Raw genomic sequence first — 17,630 nt, 5'->3', positions numbered from 1 at the left:
AGTGATAATGCTTCTCATTTTTACACCTGGGACTTGACTCTATTCCTTTAACTAGCTGCTCATCAAATCCTGGGCTGATCTGAGTATCCGTCACATTAAAGTCAGATGACTCCTGTTTCGGAATACTTCCATGTACCCGGCATCTACCATTTAAGCTAGGACTATTTATGTCACTGAAAAAGGGAACTATCAATCCATTAAATAATACCAAACAAATTTCAAATATGGTTTAATTGTAACTCAGGGGCCCAGAGGTATCTGCCTTTCAAACTAAGGAAAGTTCTCAAAAAATAAGTAATGTACTTAAAGAAGAATCAAATAACAATATTGGAGTGATTTATCCCTGTAGTGGTGTATCCCTCTTTGAAAGCTTTTCTGTATAATCCATTATAGTGATTTGAGGAGTGAAAATTCCTTACAACTGTCTTTAGGTATAAGTGTCTGATTGCCTTGGTTTTATGTAATTATTAAGTAATAAGAAAGTTTTTTTTAACTGTAAATAAGGAGCAACGTTAAAATAAAATAATCAAAAATGTTCTGTATATGAATGGAACTGCACCCTCCTGAATACTTCGCTCTTCACACGAAAGTTTTTTTGTGCTTTAAAAAAGATTCTTATTCAAAATAAATGGCCTTGGTTTCAATAGTCGTTCTTAAGAAGTAGGACAAAATTCAAACTTTAACGTAATTAGCTAGGTATTGAGTAGGGGGCAGTCTTTTTCCTATACGGAATAGCATCTGTTCGTTTTAAGTTTTAATGTTGTTCCTAACCTTCAGTTGATAACAAAAATATTTTTTATCTAAATCTCTTATACTTTTAAATATAGTGAGGAAATTCACCTTATCCCTTCTGGGAAAATCCCCCCGGAAAATTCTTTCCCTTATAATTTCTTGATGACAATTAGGCCTGGAAAATTCTCTTTAGCCTGCTTTCATTTGAAAAAAAAAAAAAATCATTTTTGGTTTAGTTTCTCATGATTTTGCAAATTATACCCTAAGACTTTCTACGTGGAAAATTTTGACGGAATCCCCCCCCCCAAATAAATAGTTTCTCCTACTGAAAATTTTCCGATGGAAAATTTGTCGTGTGGAATATCCCCCCGGAAAATTCCAACAGATTCCAACCCATCCTGCTGAAAATTTCCCCTTGAAAATCCCCTCGGAAAATCTCCATAAGTAAAATAGAATTGCCAGAGAAAAAAAAAACAAAAGGAATTTTGAACAGGTTTTCCGGCCTATACCTTTATGTAAAATCTCCGCTCGTGTTTTCCCTCCTGGATACTTCCTCCCCATTGAAGGTTCTCCTCAAGAAACACACTCCCACCACAAAAATACCCCCGAAAATGACTACATATTTCAAACAATGGGCAAATCTCATAATTTAGAGCTTTTCCCCAAAGGGCTTTGGGGGGTCACGTCATCCCCAGAGGCATAGTTAAAGGTTCTTTCAACTATGCTGAACAAAATGAATCACTCAAAGGCTTGATTGGATATCCTTAGGAAGAAAAGGAGCGTGGGGGAGGATAAGTTATCCTCTACTATTTTTGCTATTTAAAAAGGGTGCTAGAATTATAATTTTCGTTTGAGTGAGCACTATCCTGATCTTTTATGACAATCCGTTTGTTACAATGACCCCTGGGGAACACGCTAAAAAACAACAAGCTAAAAACAAGCTAAAAAAAACAGAGCATCCCTTATCTTTTTTATGGCAAAAAAAATATTATTCCACATATCTGCAGATATGAGCTTGAAAAATCTAGAATATGAATTTTTTGACACTTTGAAAACAATTAAGCAATTTTTTATTAAGATTTGTTCACTTTTTGGGGGTGTTTCTTCCCTTTTTTTGAAAATTGAGCAAATTCTCTCCGCTAGTTAATTTCTGATGGTTAAAATTAAAACTAATGAATATTGTATACTATATACTATAATGAATACTATATTTTTTGACACGTTTTTATGCTTGCTGCCACTTATCTTCTAATCGGATATTTCTTTGTTGTTCACTTGTGTTTTTTAAACGTTGTAATTGTCGTAAACACAAGTTTTCTAATTTTATATATTCCTTGTTCATCATTTTCGTTTATCATAGATATTGTTTCTAATGCCCTTCATCTAAACTGATTGGATTGGTCTTGTCACATCTTAATGGTCTAGCTCTAGATTGTTTATTTGTCTTTTAGGCATTATGAAACTGCTTAAACCACCTTTTGTATATAGACCCATTATACTTGGTGTTTTATGCTTAGCTATGCTCCTTTTGTAATGTTATTGCATGAGTTTCTTTTTGCATGAGTCAGAGATACCAAAAACGATATGATCACTCCTAGAAGGGGGGAGGGAATGATATAACTAATTCTCTTGAAATGTACTCATAAACATGATGTCACTCATCCAAATTTTATTCCAAGATTAAAGCTATAAACGAATTATTTTAAACTCGTGATCTATGTAGATCGTTTTCGCAGACCAAAATATGTCAGGATGCCGATTTTCCAAAATATTTTGGCACGTTCTGACTCTCACTGCTGCTTGTAACACTCGCTGCTGCTAATCTTCATACTAAATATTTCTTTGTTCTTGCTGTGGCATGTTTTTTTTAAACTTATTTCTTTTTTCTTTACTTTCATTTTTAATTTATTCGGCTCTTTATTGCCACATGTATTCTAACTGTATATTTCTTTGTCCTTCACTTTTGTGACTCGATCCAATCCTTGTTAACACGTATCTTCTAACCGGATCTAACCGTATATTTCTTTGTTCTATATTTTATTTTATCATTACTTCAGACATTTTTTTTATTAGGTTTTGGATTGGTTTTGTCGTATTTGATGGTCTGAGTAATTCATTTCGCCTCTACACATTATAATACTGATTAAAATGCCTTCTAAAATAGACTCATTACATTTGGTGTTTATATTTAGCTATGTTTCTTTTGGAATGCTGCATGCACCATAGATATTAAAACTATACGATAGCCCCCTAGCAGGGGGGAATATGTAATTTATACTCTTGAATTTTTTTTATAAATCTGACGTCAGTCAAGGGGTTGTATTCCAAAATTAAGGCTCTAAACGAATTTTCTCAAACTCTTGACCTATACAGATCGTTTCTTAGGCCAGAGATTCTCAAGATGCTAATTTTCCCCCAAAATAGTAAAAAAAAATGAAGCGGTTTCAAGAACAAATACATAGATAAATAAATATAAAATTTTTGTCCCTTCAAAAAGAGATTAAATTAAAAACAAGTTTTTTTACTGTAAGTAAGGAGCGACATTAAAACATAAAACGAATAGAAATTAATCTGTATATAAAAGGGGTTGACCCCTCCTCAACACCTGGCTCTTTAAACTAAAGTTTGAATCATTCTCACAACTCTACTTTTTAAAACTATTCATATTTTATTACTTTTAGGGGGTGTTTCCCCCTATTTTCTAAAATAAGACACATTTTCTCAGGCTCGTAACTCTTGATAGGTAAGACTAAGCCTGATGAAAGTTATATATTTAAAATCAGCATTAAAATGCAATCTTTCGATGTAACTATTGGTATCAAAGTTCGGTTTTTTAGGGTTTCGGTTACTATTGAGCCGGGTCACTCCTTACTACAGTTCGTTACCATGAACTGGTTGATTAAATAAAGCTGTTAGACAATTCAGTTTTATAAAAATAATTCATATGTCGTTTATTTTTAGAAGAACTGGACGCACTTATCAGTTGATGAATATTTTGGAGCAGTAACATATTTGGTGGGGCAGATATGGCGCGTAATGTATACTGCTCATTATGATTGTTCCTACCGTTCCTAATAGGTTAAAGATACTCCACCTGCATTTGTTGTTTTTTCATGTTTATACTATATCAGTTGATTTAATCCTATTTCTGATTAACTCTAAAAACAAGTTTTTTCAACTTAAATTAAGGAGCATTATTAAAACTTAAAAAGAACAGAAATTATTTCATATATGAGGGGGTTCGCCCAATCGTCAATACCTCGCTCTTTACGCTAAAATAAGATTCTATTCCTATTCTTTAAGAATGACCCATGAATCACAAAGGCCGTTTAAATAGAATAAATAAACCTTTAGAAAGTATTAAGGAAACTTAAGCGTAAAGAGTGAGGTATTGATGAGGGGACAAACTCCTCATATGCGTAATAGTTTCTGTTCATTTTAAGTTTTAATGTTGCTCCTTACTTTCAATTGAAAAACTTGTTATTTATTTAATTTTTGATCGCTTTTTAAATACTGCTGGGAAATCCAGCGCCCCCTTCATGGAAAATTCTCTTCTCCCGTGAAAAAGTTCTCCATGGAAAGATTCTCCCACGTAAAACCCTTCCCTGACCCTCCCTCCACTAAAAAATCTCTCCTGAAAACGTCTGTTTTCTTCCTAATAACCAATTCCATATATAAAAAAAATTGGAAAACTTCACAATTTGTAGCCCTTCACCCGGGGACTGTGGGGAACTAAGTCATCCTCAGTGACATAGTTACTAGATTTTTCGACTATGCTGAAAAAATGGCTATCTTAAAATTTTAATCGAGTGACTTTTGGGAAAATATGAGCGTGGGAGGGGGCCTAGTTGCCCTCCAATGTTTTCGTCACTTAAAAAGGACACTACAAATTTTAATTTCCGTTTGAATGAGCCCTTTTGAGACATTCTAAGACCACTGGATTTCACGATCACCCCTGGATAAAAAAAAAAAAAAAAATAAACACGCATTCGTAATCTTTTTTCTCGTAAAAAAATACAAAATTCCACATTTTTTCAGATAGGAGCTTGAAATCTCTAGAGTAGGACTCTCTAGTATGCTGAATTTGATGGTGGGATTTTCAATAAGATTCTATGACTTTTATTGGGTGTTTGCCCCTTTTTTCGAGAATAAGGCAAATTTTTGCATGCTCATAATTTTTGATAACTAAACTAGATGAAACTCGTATATTTGAAATCAGTAAAAAAATTCGACTCTTTTTATGTATCTATTAATACCAAAATTTTGTTTTTTAGAGTTTCGGTTACTATTGAGCCAAGTCAATCTTTACTTACAGTTTGTTACCACGAACTGTTTGATAAATATCCCTAAGCTTTTGAAAAGAAGAGGAAAACAATGACATATTTAAACAAAGTTGAGCTGAACTTTTTAAAATTGAAGGAAAGACGCAAATGACTCTATCAAACAATTTAAACATATTTTATAAATCGGCATAGAAGAAGTATTAAAAAAAAATACCGATAGAAAACTACCATAATTTCTTGATTTCAATTTTAAATAAATACCTGGTTTTCTTCTAAAAAATATGCTTAACTATAAAAGTCACTAATACAGAGGTTGAGCGCTTAGGTTTTTTCCTTATATTTTCAGTACATTAGCTGAACTGATACTTTTTTATTTGTATTTTTCTGGATAAATTCTTTGGAACTTGGGAGAAAAAAAAACGAGGTAAACTTGAATGGGATGTTAAAACAGAATTGTGTAGATCTTTTATATACAAATTGAAAAGACTTGAATGACTATATTGTACTAAATATTTTTTATATTCTTTCATAAGTCAATGAAAAATGGATTTTAGCCAAAAAAATAACATAAAACGAGATGCATAGCTAAGATACTTCTTCAATTGCTTCTTCAAATTTCTTTCTGCTTTTGTTTCTCAAGTATTAACTTGACTATAGGGTCATTAAGATATTCGATATATTGATTTAATGTTATTTTTTTTGCGTATATGTTTCTACTAGATTAGCTGAAACGACCTTTCCTTTATTTACATTTCACTTGACATATCTCACTGAACTTTGAAGGGCAAAAAAATGAGTCAAATTTGAATGGCACTTCTATACTGATTTGAACAGATCTTAAGTCCAATTTTAAAGATTGAACTAATGTATCATTCAAAAATGCCATTATATTCTTTTACAAATGCAGTCAAAGAATGTACCTTAATAATGAACTATAGTAAGTAAAACAAATAAACCTTATCTTATGTACATTAATAATGAACTATAGTAACAAATAAACAAATAAATAAAACAAATAAACCTTATCTTTCCGGTTTTTTTCAGAGGTTATAAGGACGGCGATTTCAATAAAATTCGAATAAAATGTTTTGAAATTTTGTAAATAATTTCTTTGGCTTCCGTCATAAGTAAGACCAGTTCCTTGTGAATAAACTTTATGTTTTTGATTTAGCTCCACAAGTTGAAAATACGCCTTAAAAAACTCACGGGTAAGGATTTTGTGAACTAGTCTTACCCAACTGTCTTATCCGACATTTTAGGATTAGGTGATTTTTGCTGGCCTTTTTTTTACTATCTGCTTCTATATCTCCGCTTCTATAATATTTTGTATGTGTGATATAAAAAAACTGAACCTTAGTACAGGTTCATTCAAAATGAGATTCTACTAATACAAAGATTTATCTAGGCCTAATTTGAGCCAACCAGAACATTCCCGTAGAATTCTTCAACCAATGAGAAAGTCCATGAAAAATCTAATTGGCTTAAAATTTCATTGGAAATAGGCTTTAAATTAAACAAAAAAATGAAACTAAGAAACATCATATTTTGATACTTTGTTACGGTCCATATATGAGTTGAAAAGCATTAGTGCTAAAACTGTAGAGCTTTATTGAGCTGAATAATAATTAAAAAAAAAGCATTAACAACAAGCGGATATTACTGACACTGATTCTAATTAGGAATTGCTGGGCATGGTGTACGACACCCATTTAAGCATCAGATAAATGTCTTTCCTTTATCAACAAAGAAACGTGTTCTCAAAGAAAAAGTCTTTTGAGTCCTTAGCATAGCACGACAAAATTAGGTATTCATACTGAACATCGACAAAACAGTGATTCAATTAACAGACTTGACAAAAAGGGAGTTCAGAATCCTGTAAAATGGAGAGATAATGAACAAAAATATTAGATACATTAAAAAGTGTTTTTGTAGTAGCTAAACGGTAAGAAATCCTATTTTTGCTAATTTTTATCCTCCAAACAGACAATCTAGACTACGGATTAGAAACACTTTTATCAAAACTTTTTGAAGATGGAAATACCATATATTTCTAGGGAATTATCGGATACTAATCTGAAATTATAGTACTATTGGAAAAGAATGTTGGCAATTGTGTATGACGTTAAAAAACTTGATTATTTCACTTATTGGCGCTTATTTAAATTTATAAATGGCAAAATCCCCTTAATATGGTTTAATATCACTAAACAAGTGAATATACATCATGCATGGTGGGCAATATGCTTCCAAGAATACATTTTCAAATAAAAGCTAAACCAACTGTGCCCAATGGAAATGCTGATGACGTGTCCTAAGTAAAAAAAAGTACAATTAAGGGGATAAATGCAAAACACAAAAGGAAGAAGAGGATGTATCCGATCTCTTAGCAGAAAGTAGAGAGGATAGATAGGTAGTATAAGGAGGACCACAATTGGTATCAGAGAATTTGGTTGGTATTAAAGGTTTGGGTAGACTGGTAGAGCCCGAGAGTGGTTTGGAAGCATCTCCTATGAGCTTTCTGAGGAGGTTATGCATAGAAGGTGGTAAGATGGAGCCCCTTCTGGAGTTCAGAAGCGATTATCAAAACCTTGAGCTGATTGTAGCCTTTCATAACCGGTTGTAATAACATTACCAAGGCTTAGCCTTTCCCAGCTATGGTTCCTTGGGCATATTCTCCCTATTTGCTCTAGTAGCTAATATTAGCTCTAGTCTCCCTTGTAGCTTTATACCCGATTAACACCCTCAGATGGTGCTGATATTTGTTCCCTACTCGGCTCTCATATTGGATGATACCCGGGTGAAGCTACGCCAATTTCCTCCATAAATCCTTTCACTCTTTGTTATTTCCTCTTTGTTGGTGGGTTCGTTTTAGAAATGCTTTTCTCCCTAGACGATAAGCTAAGCCAGGATGTCTGTTCACTATGCATAAGAGCGATTATAAATCACTTACTTCACTGTCAATTGTTATATTACCCATCTTTCCAACGCAACAGTACCGGTACCTTGTCAAATGGCAGTGGATCTTCCCAAGCTGTGCCAAGCAAAATGTGGTTAACGCACAAATTCGGATAAAAAAAAATGTAGAAAGTCGATCTGGATACCAAGAGTGATGCAACCACGACTATTTGTATTAGTGAGGGGGGGGGAGTGTTTTAGATGTCATGGGGTGTTTGGGTTCCACTTTTTATACACTTATTTTTTTTCCTTTCTGTTATTTTCTAGATGTCTTCATTTCAGTAAAGGCTTTGTCCTTTAAATCCATTTCGAAATTAGTGTTTTATTTATTATTTTCTAATACTCCGTAGTAGTGAATCATAATATTGCAAGTATTTTTTTTTTTTGCGAAAACAAATGCAAGCTTTGGCAGCGTGATACCAAAGTTGGATGATTTCAGATTGAAGTTCCAATTCAATATTTCCCCCAATCAGCCTTGATATCTGATTTTTAGCTCTTTCTCTTGGTCTCAGTTTTGCTTAATTATATTGTAGCTGTAGGCTTGAGAATTATAATTGGGAGTTTGCTTTGATATTACAAGAATTATTTTTCTTTAAAATGGGGTTGGGTTGGAAGGTTTTCTAGTTGGGTTGGTTCACTCTGGGAGTGTGTTCCTCAGGTTTGGTAGGGGTATTCCTAGAAATAGGAAATACAAAGGTATTTAGTTTTATATCGTTTATTATAATAGTTGTGGGGCACCTGTGTACGGTTCCCTGCAAATTTATATGGTTTTACTGGTAGCAACGACACCTAAATCTTTTCTCGGTGTGTAAGGGTGGTTCAACACTTAGAGCAATAATAGGAATATACTAAGAAGAACCATTAGTGAAATTAGTTGTCTGTTTGATTTATTTGACCAGATTGAGTTTGCTTTCTTATCAGTTATTGGGTCGAGGACAGTACGGTCAAAATGAGAGATGTAAGTCGAAGTGGCAAATTACATTTTCAAGCTTGCTTTGGGACCCATTGTACACTTTCATAAAACAATTGACCAAATGAAAAGAATTAATTACCTTTTCGATATACAGTTTGTTTCAGACGGCCATTGAAGATCGGTGCTTTCTTGTTGAAGTTTCTGTAAATCGCTAATGGATCTTGAAACTCTGTCATACACTTGCTTATATCCTGTCGCCGCTGTGAATGGCAGGTCTCGGAATTCTAGCCCATTGCACGTCCTCATCAAAAAACGGTTACGGAGCCCTGACCTGATGAAAAAAAGATTAGATGATTCATTAGTATTCTCGTGGTAATATCTAGTTTGGGGAAACATAAGGAAGAAACTGGGAATAAATAATGTTCTTGGATGATGATAAAGATTCCTTCAAATGAGTTTGCACTAGAAATATTTCTTTTAGAATTTAAAAGCCAGGAGAAAGTATTTGGATTATGGAAATAAAAAAAAGATGAACTAAGCACTCCTAATGTAAATTAGACTGCAAAAAACATTATTTTACAGACCTCAAATAAAATATTAATGTTCCTAGGACTTAGAACAAACTAAGAACAATAAATGTGTCTATCTACCAGGTTAGATAGAGCGATAGTGAATCTTGGTCAGGTCAAGGGCACCCATAGACATATTTTCTAATGGGAGTTTTCAAATGTTTTTTGTTGAAAAAAGGCACAAAATAAATCATATTTTTATACCCTTGCGGCTTCATGTTGTACTTATTATATATTTTAGGCCATTAGAGGATGACTAAAACTCAATTATATCCTCCTCTATGGGTGTCTTTGGGTCAAACCATTATAGCGGGTAAGTTCAATCTCTTACTGATTGACTTTTAGGTGGATGAGTACGCGGGGACAACTTATGTGATTAAGCTTGGGCCACTTTAGTTTCAATTACAAATTATTCTAGATTAGATGCCCCGTTTCTTCCCAATCGTTCTATTTACAAAATACTGATAAACTGCCGTTACCATATTTAGCATATGACGAGATTAACATCCATTCTTCTATCAATGGAAGATCACTTTTAAAGGGATTGGAATAAATCACTCGATAAACCTCACAAAACCGTTATCGGAATGTCAAAAATGACGCAACATTCGTCATAAAATGAAATTTGTATGATGATTTGAGATTTATTTACCACTTTTGTCTTCTCCGTAAGATGGACAACATTAAAAAAGCAAGATTTATTGATTCTTTTTTATTTGTTATTAACACAATCATCAGAATTCGTACAGGTGCTTTACGAATTTTCGTACTGCACTCTTAATTTTTTTTTTTTTAATTTAAAAGCTTTATCCCTTGTAGACCAATAGTAAGCGCACCAGAGGTAATGATCTTTTGATTTTCTGCCAAAGACTGAGAATGCAATGCACCGTCGGGAAAAATCGTCCGACACTTCCCATGTTTCCTCCAAAATTACTCCAGTACCCAATTGGAACAGGGCTGACTCTGGCTGAGCTTACAGTGTAACACTACTTACCGCTGTCTTTAGCCAAATAATAAGCAACAGCAGAACTCGGACCCGTACTTTGAAGAAGGTAGGTTTACAAGTCCAGTGAGGTAACCATGGCCAAGGAAAGTCCAAATACTGGATTCGTATACGGTTAATAAAAAAGTCTATTACAGATTTTAGAAGATTTTTAGTCTTTAGAATGCTTACAGGAGGGAGGGCAGTAGCTCTTTTCAAGTTAGTTGTCATTTCTTTCTGCTTTAAACTTGACTGATTCTTCATTTAATTACAACTCGTTTCAGGATTCGAATATTCATCTATATCAGTATCCGTTATACTTGTGTTTGATGTGATAATTTATTCAATTTTTGATCATTCCTGGTTTCGTCTGTTCGTTGATAGTTCTTTCTGATCTTATTAAGTTTCAGTTACTACATGGACTTTGCTTCTGCCCTTCTCAAGTTTAAATATGACCCCTTCATTTCCATTGAAAAATTCCTTATCGGGGAGGTTTTTTTAAACATTTATTACTGTTCGTTTTTATTCCCGAGGTTTTAGTTTTGATTAATATTATGAATTTTCTTCATGTTTTGGTTATTTTTACAACCTGTAGGAATATAGTGTCCTAAGATATAGTTCAATATTCCCTTTTTTCCTGAAACTTTCAGCTTTATATCCTTAACCGTCACTTAGATATTATGGGTATGTCCAGTTAGACAACTTGGATGCCAGTAGTCCCTATTTAAGTAGTTCAGCATTCTCTAAATGTCACAACTTTATAACCTAACCATTCTACCCTAAATGCCCCCTTTTGTCAATCTGGATGTATATTGTTTTATCTGTTTTAGTAAAATATGCCATCGAATTTCCCATTAAATTTCAACTTTATATCATTAACGGTTGCTGACATATATAAGATTAGAAACCATTTCGACAACTCGGAAGCAAACAGTGTCTTTGATTTAGTTCAACATCCTCCCTAAAAGTTTCCCGAAAGTAACAACTTAATAACCCTGAACTTTCCTGAAATATTGCAAATACAACATTTTAACAATCTGACTGCATGTTATGTCTTTTGATTCGGTTGAAAATCCCCTTGAGATTCACAGAGGTCTTAACAAAATATTCGTAACTGTTTCTAAGATATTGCAGATAGGTATTTTAACAACCTGGATGTACATAAAGTTTTTTTTTATTTAGTTCAACATCCCTCTCAACCTTCTATGAAAGTTCTAACTTAATACCCTTAGATGTTCCTGAGATATTGCAAACACGCCCTTTGGACAGCTTAGATCCATGTAGTGTTTTGATTTAGTTAAAGATCTCCCTCGACACTCATTATTATGTTTTGATTTAGCTCATACCCCTCAAAATTACCTGAAACTCTCAAATTAACACCCTTAACCCATTTCTGAAATTTTGTATATACATTCCTTTGACAATCTTGGTGTCTTTTGATTTACTTTAACATCATCCCGAACATTCCTAAAACATTCAACCTAATTCTGTTAGCCGTTTCAGGATTATTACAGATATATCCTTTTGACAAACTCGGTGTAACCATTCTACCCTAAATGCCCCCTTTTGTCAATCTGGATGCATATTGTTTGCATCCAGTCTGCATATGTTCAAGAGAGCCATATCCGCTGTCTTGAACATATGGCTGTACTTATTTTCTCATGATTTAGTTTCATACCCCCCCTCTGGAAGTATAAATTTAGTACCCTTAACCGTCCTTGAGATACTACAGATTCATTTTTGACCAGCTCGATACATTAAGTGTCTGTTAATTTAGTTCAATATCCCCCTCAACATTCCTGAAAAGCTTCAGCTTAACACACTTGGCAGGTTATCCTCTGAAAGTTTCAACTTAATATCCTCGGCCGTTCCATAGATACTGCACAAGCCCCGATCTTCCATTAGGGGATATATATTTAAACAATTGACAATTTGTATTTTTACAGCCTTTTCCCCAGGATCTGCCGGGGTCATATCATCCTCGGCACTATAATTATTGGACCTTCTAAAAGCTTTCGTCGATTGTCTTTGGACGTTATAGGACGGCTGGCGTGGTTGACCTCCAATTACTTTAGACTCTTAAAAAGAACGATATAAATTTTAATTTTCAATTTAATACTTCAATTTTTTACAGCCATCTCTTTAATATTAAGGGACTCTGGAGGGAAAAAATAATACAGTGAAGGCCTATCTTTCTTTACTACAATTAGATAAAAAAAAGTTTTTTCAACTGAAAGTAAGAAGTAACATTAAAACTTATTACGAATAGAAATTATTAAGTATATGGTCGGGTTTCTCCCTCGTCAATATCTCGCTCTTTGCGCTGAAGTTTGAATTTGGTTCCAATGCTTTAAAAATGACCCCTGAGTCACAAAGGCCGTTTAATTAGAATAAATAGCTCTTTTGAAAGTACTGAAAATACTTTAGTGTTAAGAGCGTTTCTATTTGTTTTAAGATTTAATGTTGCTCCTTACTTTCAATTGCAGAAACTTATTATTTAAATTCTGATCATTTTTTTAAATAATGCTTGGAAAACCGGCGCCTTCTTCATGGAAAATTCTCTTCCCCCATGACACATTTCTCAATGCAAATCTCCTCCTACGAAACCCCCTCTCCTTGAACCCCAGCCCCCACCAGAAAAATCCTCCCAGAAAACATCTGTAAATTTCCTAATAAACAATACTATATGTAAACAATGAGTAAAGTTCATAACTAGCAGCCCTTCCCCTGGAGACTGTTGGGGATTAAGTCTTCTTCAGAGAAATAGTTATTTGATTTATTAACTATGCTGAACAAAAATGTTAATCTCAAAATTTTGATCCCATAAATTTGGGAAAAAAGAGCATGGGGGGGCCTAGTTGCCCTCCAATTTTTAGGTCACTTAAAAAGGGCACTACAACTTTTAACTTCCGTTTGGATCAGCCCTTTTGCGATATTATAGGACCAGTGGGTCGATACGATTACCCTGGGGAAAAAACAAAAAACAAATAAACACGTATCTGTTATCTTTTTTCAGGAAAAAAACTCAAAATTGCACATTTTTGCAGATAGGAGCTTGAAACCTCTACATTAAGGTTCCTTGATACATTTAATCAGATGGTGTAATTTTCGTTAAGATTCTATGACTTTTAGGAGGGTTTTTCTCCTTTTTTCAAGAATGAGGCAAATATTCTCAGACTCTTAACTTTTGATGGATAAGGCTAAACTTGATAAAACTTACACATTTAAAATAAGCATAAAAAATCTGATCCTTTCGATGTATATAGATGAATCGAAATTCCGTTTTTTATAGTTTCAGTTACAATTGAGACGGGTCGCTCCTTACTTACAGTTCGTTACCGCGAACTGTTTGATTAACGCTAGAGGATCGCATCTGAAAGCTGTTCTTCATTTCAAAAATTAAATACATCAAGTAAGCTCTTTTTCTCGAAGTATTGCCATACAGAACATAAAATTTAACATAGAGTCGTGTTTTTTGGTGTGATAGCCCTTTCCACGCTTAGTGAAATCTAGGGCGGGCTGTTAAAAACAAACAGATATTATGACCATTTTTTCAAATAAAAGATATGAGTAACAGTAAAATTTAAAACGAAAAGAAATTATTCCGTATATGAGGGGGGACTACCCCTCCTCTACTCCTCGCTCTTTATGCTGAATTTTGACTTTTTGTTCCGATTCTACCAGAACGACTGATAAAACACGAAGGTTGTTTACCTGGAATAAGAATGTTTAGAGCACTCTAAAAATTTTGCGTAAAGAGTGAGAGATTAAGGGGGTGGGGGCAGTCCCACTCTTAATAAATAATGTTTGCTTTAGGTTTAAATGTCAATATTAAATTTGGATTAATTAAACAGTCTTTTCTGGCATAGTGCTGTTAGTATTTACATGAAAGTACTTAACAACTTAACGTCAAGCACTGGTTATTTCATAAGTAATTACAGTTACCTTCAAATTACATCTCCTTCGACTATAATAGGTTGTTTGTATCTAGTATAACAAGATACATAACTTACAATGCATAAATAGCAAGAAATGAAAAGGCTGAGGGAAAAAAAAATTTCAAAAGAAGCGTTAAGGAATCTCCCTGGGATATTTTTGAGAGAATATGTAAGTCTGAATTTTTATCCCCTTAGAGTGTTTTTTTTTTCTTTTCTTTTTTTTTTTTTTTTTTTTTTTTTTTTTTTTTTTTTTTTTTTTTTTTTTTACTGTTGATCTCCCCTTTTGAAGCTGCCTAAAACCTGTTCTGATAGTTTTTATTTTTTGAAAAAGTGGATTTAACAAAAAGAAAATATTTGAAATAAAAGATATTATATTGAAAAAAAAACTATTTCAATTTGTTCTCTAAACAAATTACAAAAATTTATGTATGATACCAGATGCAAATCACAGTTTACTGAACTTTTAACTTTTGTATTACATTTCTTATTTTACTTTGGGGATTCTTTAATAAGTTAAAAAAAGCAATTTGCACCTTATTCTGGATAATGTTTAAGAATATTAAAAAACAAAAAACAATTGGAATGAAAAAACCACGTCTGATTTGGCAGAATAACAATTGATCACTAAATCCAAAAGATGACCAACTTACTCTTTATCATAAACTGAATAATGTGGTCTCCTCATGACCAATAGTCGTGGAAGAATGTGTATAAAGACTCTTCTCACCCACGGGGCCATTGTGTGAGTTTGTGGAGAACGAAAATGGACATTTAGTACAACCACAGTGACACATATGCTGAAATAAAAAATAAAAAATACATAGGAAAAGTATAGGAAGACGTATGTATTAATTTTTATTTGGATTATGTGATGCCAAAAGAGATATAAAAATGTACAAAGTATATACAAAAAAAAAGATACTAAAAGAGTTGAGGGACGAATACAGGGTAAAGCAAATGGTTATTAGCCTACCCCAACAAACGGCAACAGATGTCGGCAAGTTTAAAACTTGACAGCATATTTTTGTGAATAAGGCCAAGATCTGTATATTGGAAATCTAAATACTGGATACTAGCCTTGATCCTTTTAAAAATTGACGAGGGGGGCTACCCCCCCCCCCCCCCCACACCCATATACATTATAAATTCTGCTAGTTTTTAATTGTAATGTTGCTCCTTACTTTCAGTTGAAATTTTTTTTTATTAACTTTTGTATTAGATCGAACACGCCCTAAGTCTTTTCGGATAAAGCCAAGATAATACAAATCTATATACTGGAAACTTAAATACAGGATATTAGCTTTGATCCTTTTAATATCTTTTGCCTGCTTTTTCGCCGGGGTCTTCTCATTTTCATCTGACAGGATTAAAGTATTTTTAAAACTTTCAAAAGAGCTATTTATTCTAATTAAACGGCCCTTGTGATTTAGGGGTCATTCTTAAAGAATTGCAACAAAACTCGAACTTTAGCGTAAAGAGCGATGCATCGACGAGGGGACAACCACCTTATATCCGTAATAATTTCTATTCGTTTTAAGTTTTAATGTTGCTCCTTACTTTCAGTTGAAAAACTTTTTTATTTATTGGGTCGAACATGCCTTAGCCTTTTCGGAGACCCAGGATCAAACATGTCTTTGTTTCCAATAAAAAGCTATTATGCTAACAAAGGGGCAACTTGTAATACTTAGATCCTTGACTCTGAAGCCTGCAGGGGGTGGGGGGTTTAAATCCCAGATATAAAATTATTCGACCGTTGGACTATTTTCAGGAAAATGGTTATCAAAAGATTTTAATTGGATGCATTTGGGAAAAAAAGACATGGGGGTTTGTTGCCCTTCGATCACTTTTGACTCTCAAAAATTGCTATAGAATTTTCGATTTCCAATCGATGGTCCCCCCTTCAAAATTTATTAGGCCACCCCTTCTAAAAGAACATACATTTTAACAATGGGCAACTTGCACAACTTACAGCGTTTGCCCAAGGGGCATTGAGGGGTTTTTTCAACATCGGAGGCATAGTAATTTAACCTTTTGACTATTTTGTTAGGAATGGTTATCTAAACATATTTAGATGCATCATGGTAAATATGGGTGTGGGGGAGGTTGGTTGTCCTACGATGACTTTTTACTCTGAAAAAGGTAAAAATTTCAATTTTCTATCGAATCAGTCCCTTCGAAGCTTAAACGACCACCCTTTCAATTTGAAGCATTTCTGTGGAAAAAAAATAACACATTGAAGCCTTATGACCCTTTACTATAGGCTACGGAAATAAGTTGCCTCTGTTTATTGCATTGAACTCAAGTTCTGCTCCGGCGGGTCCTTTAAAAAAGGACCATTTTCGGACTTCGGTACTTTTTTTTAAGGGGCAGTGGTCGGCAAAGCAGGTTAAGGCTTAATACTGCTCCGAACACTAAAAATTCTGCCTTAGAGGACTAAAATTCTACTGCCTCTTCGTTCAGAAGGGCTTCTATGGGGTGACAGCCCTATGACATTGGTTTAAATGATGTTAATTCCACACCCTAGCAAAAGTGAAGTACAATGGTCTGATTTATTTTGGGGAAGAGGCCAAACCTTATGAACATTGAACAAAAAAAAAAACAAAAAAAAAACAGGCGAACAATTCAAAGCATTCGAGGTGTCGTGTGGGAAGACATTACAATCTTTTTCTGGGGGAAAAGGGGCATTACGGCCCGAAATCTGTACGTCCACTGACAATGTGTACAGAAAGTTTCGAAATATCTATCCTATGTAAGCTTTAGGCCAATAAATTATGTTAAGATTGACGCTAATTTTCAGAATGTTTCATTGTGTGATTTCTGAAAAAATCTTGATTTTTTTTCAAAGTTCAAATATAGTAAATATATAAATGATTAACAGATAGCTCAATGCTCATAGGTGTCTCAAAGATTGCGGTAGGATCGTATATGTACGCCCTTCCTTTATCACTGTTCCCGGTATAGCCATAATTATGCAATATAAAATTGATTAGCATCTGGAAAAGAATGGAGACGGGATTAAGAGTTACGAGAAATTGCTAATGAAAGAAGGGCGTGGATGATTTTTTTCCAAGAGGATAAGCCGGGAAAAGTCACCCCGGAGGAAAGCTAAGCTTAGAAAAAAGTGCTTTATCGGAGTTAAAATTTTTATTTTCGTAATTACAATTTGATATTCTGTTGAATCTAGATTATATTTCTGATTGAAATGTTTAGTTTGAAGCAGGGTATTTTTTTCATTACATTGTTTCTTTGAAAAGCATT

The 17,630-nt window shown here is 33.8% G+C and overlaps 1 protein-coding gene across 1 annotated transcript in view; it reads right to left on the bottom strand.

Moving 5' to 3' along the window:
• The window catches only part of LOC136031502 (acetylcholine receptor subunit alpha-like), a 37,036-nt gene extending 21,844 nt beyond the window's left edge, over positions 1-15,192 (bottom strand). Inside the window, exons 1-3 of the mRNA XM_065711161.1 lie at positions 15,023-15,192; positions 9,023-9,214; positions 1-173 (exon numbers count right to left, since the gene is read on the bottom strand). The exon at positions 1-173 is cut by the window's left edge and continues 80 nt beyond it. Coding sequence (XP_065567233.1) covers positions 1-173; positions 9,023-9,214; positions 15,023-15,111 — 454 coding nt within the window. The 5' untranslated portion in view covers positions 15,112-15,192. The remainder of the gene's footprint in view (positions 174-9,022; positions 9,215-15,022) is intronic.
• Between the last annotated feature and the right edge of the window lie 2,438 nt (positions 15,193-17,630).

The sequence above is a fragment of the Artemia franciscana genome, chromosome 9 (genome assembly GCF_032884065.1).
Source record: "Artemia franciscana chromosome 9, ASM3288406v1, whole genome shotgun sequence".
Classification (NCBI taxonomy): domain Eukaryota; kingdom Metazoa; phylum Arthropoda; class Branchiopoda; order Anostraca; family Artemiidae; genus Artemia; species Artemia franciscana.
Note: the sequence above shows the minus strand (reverse complement) of the source record. Positions and strands in the feature narration are given on the sequence as shown.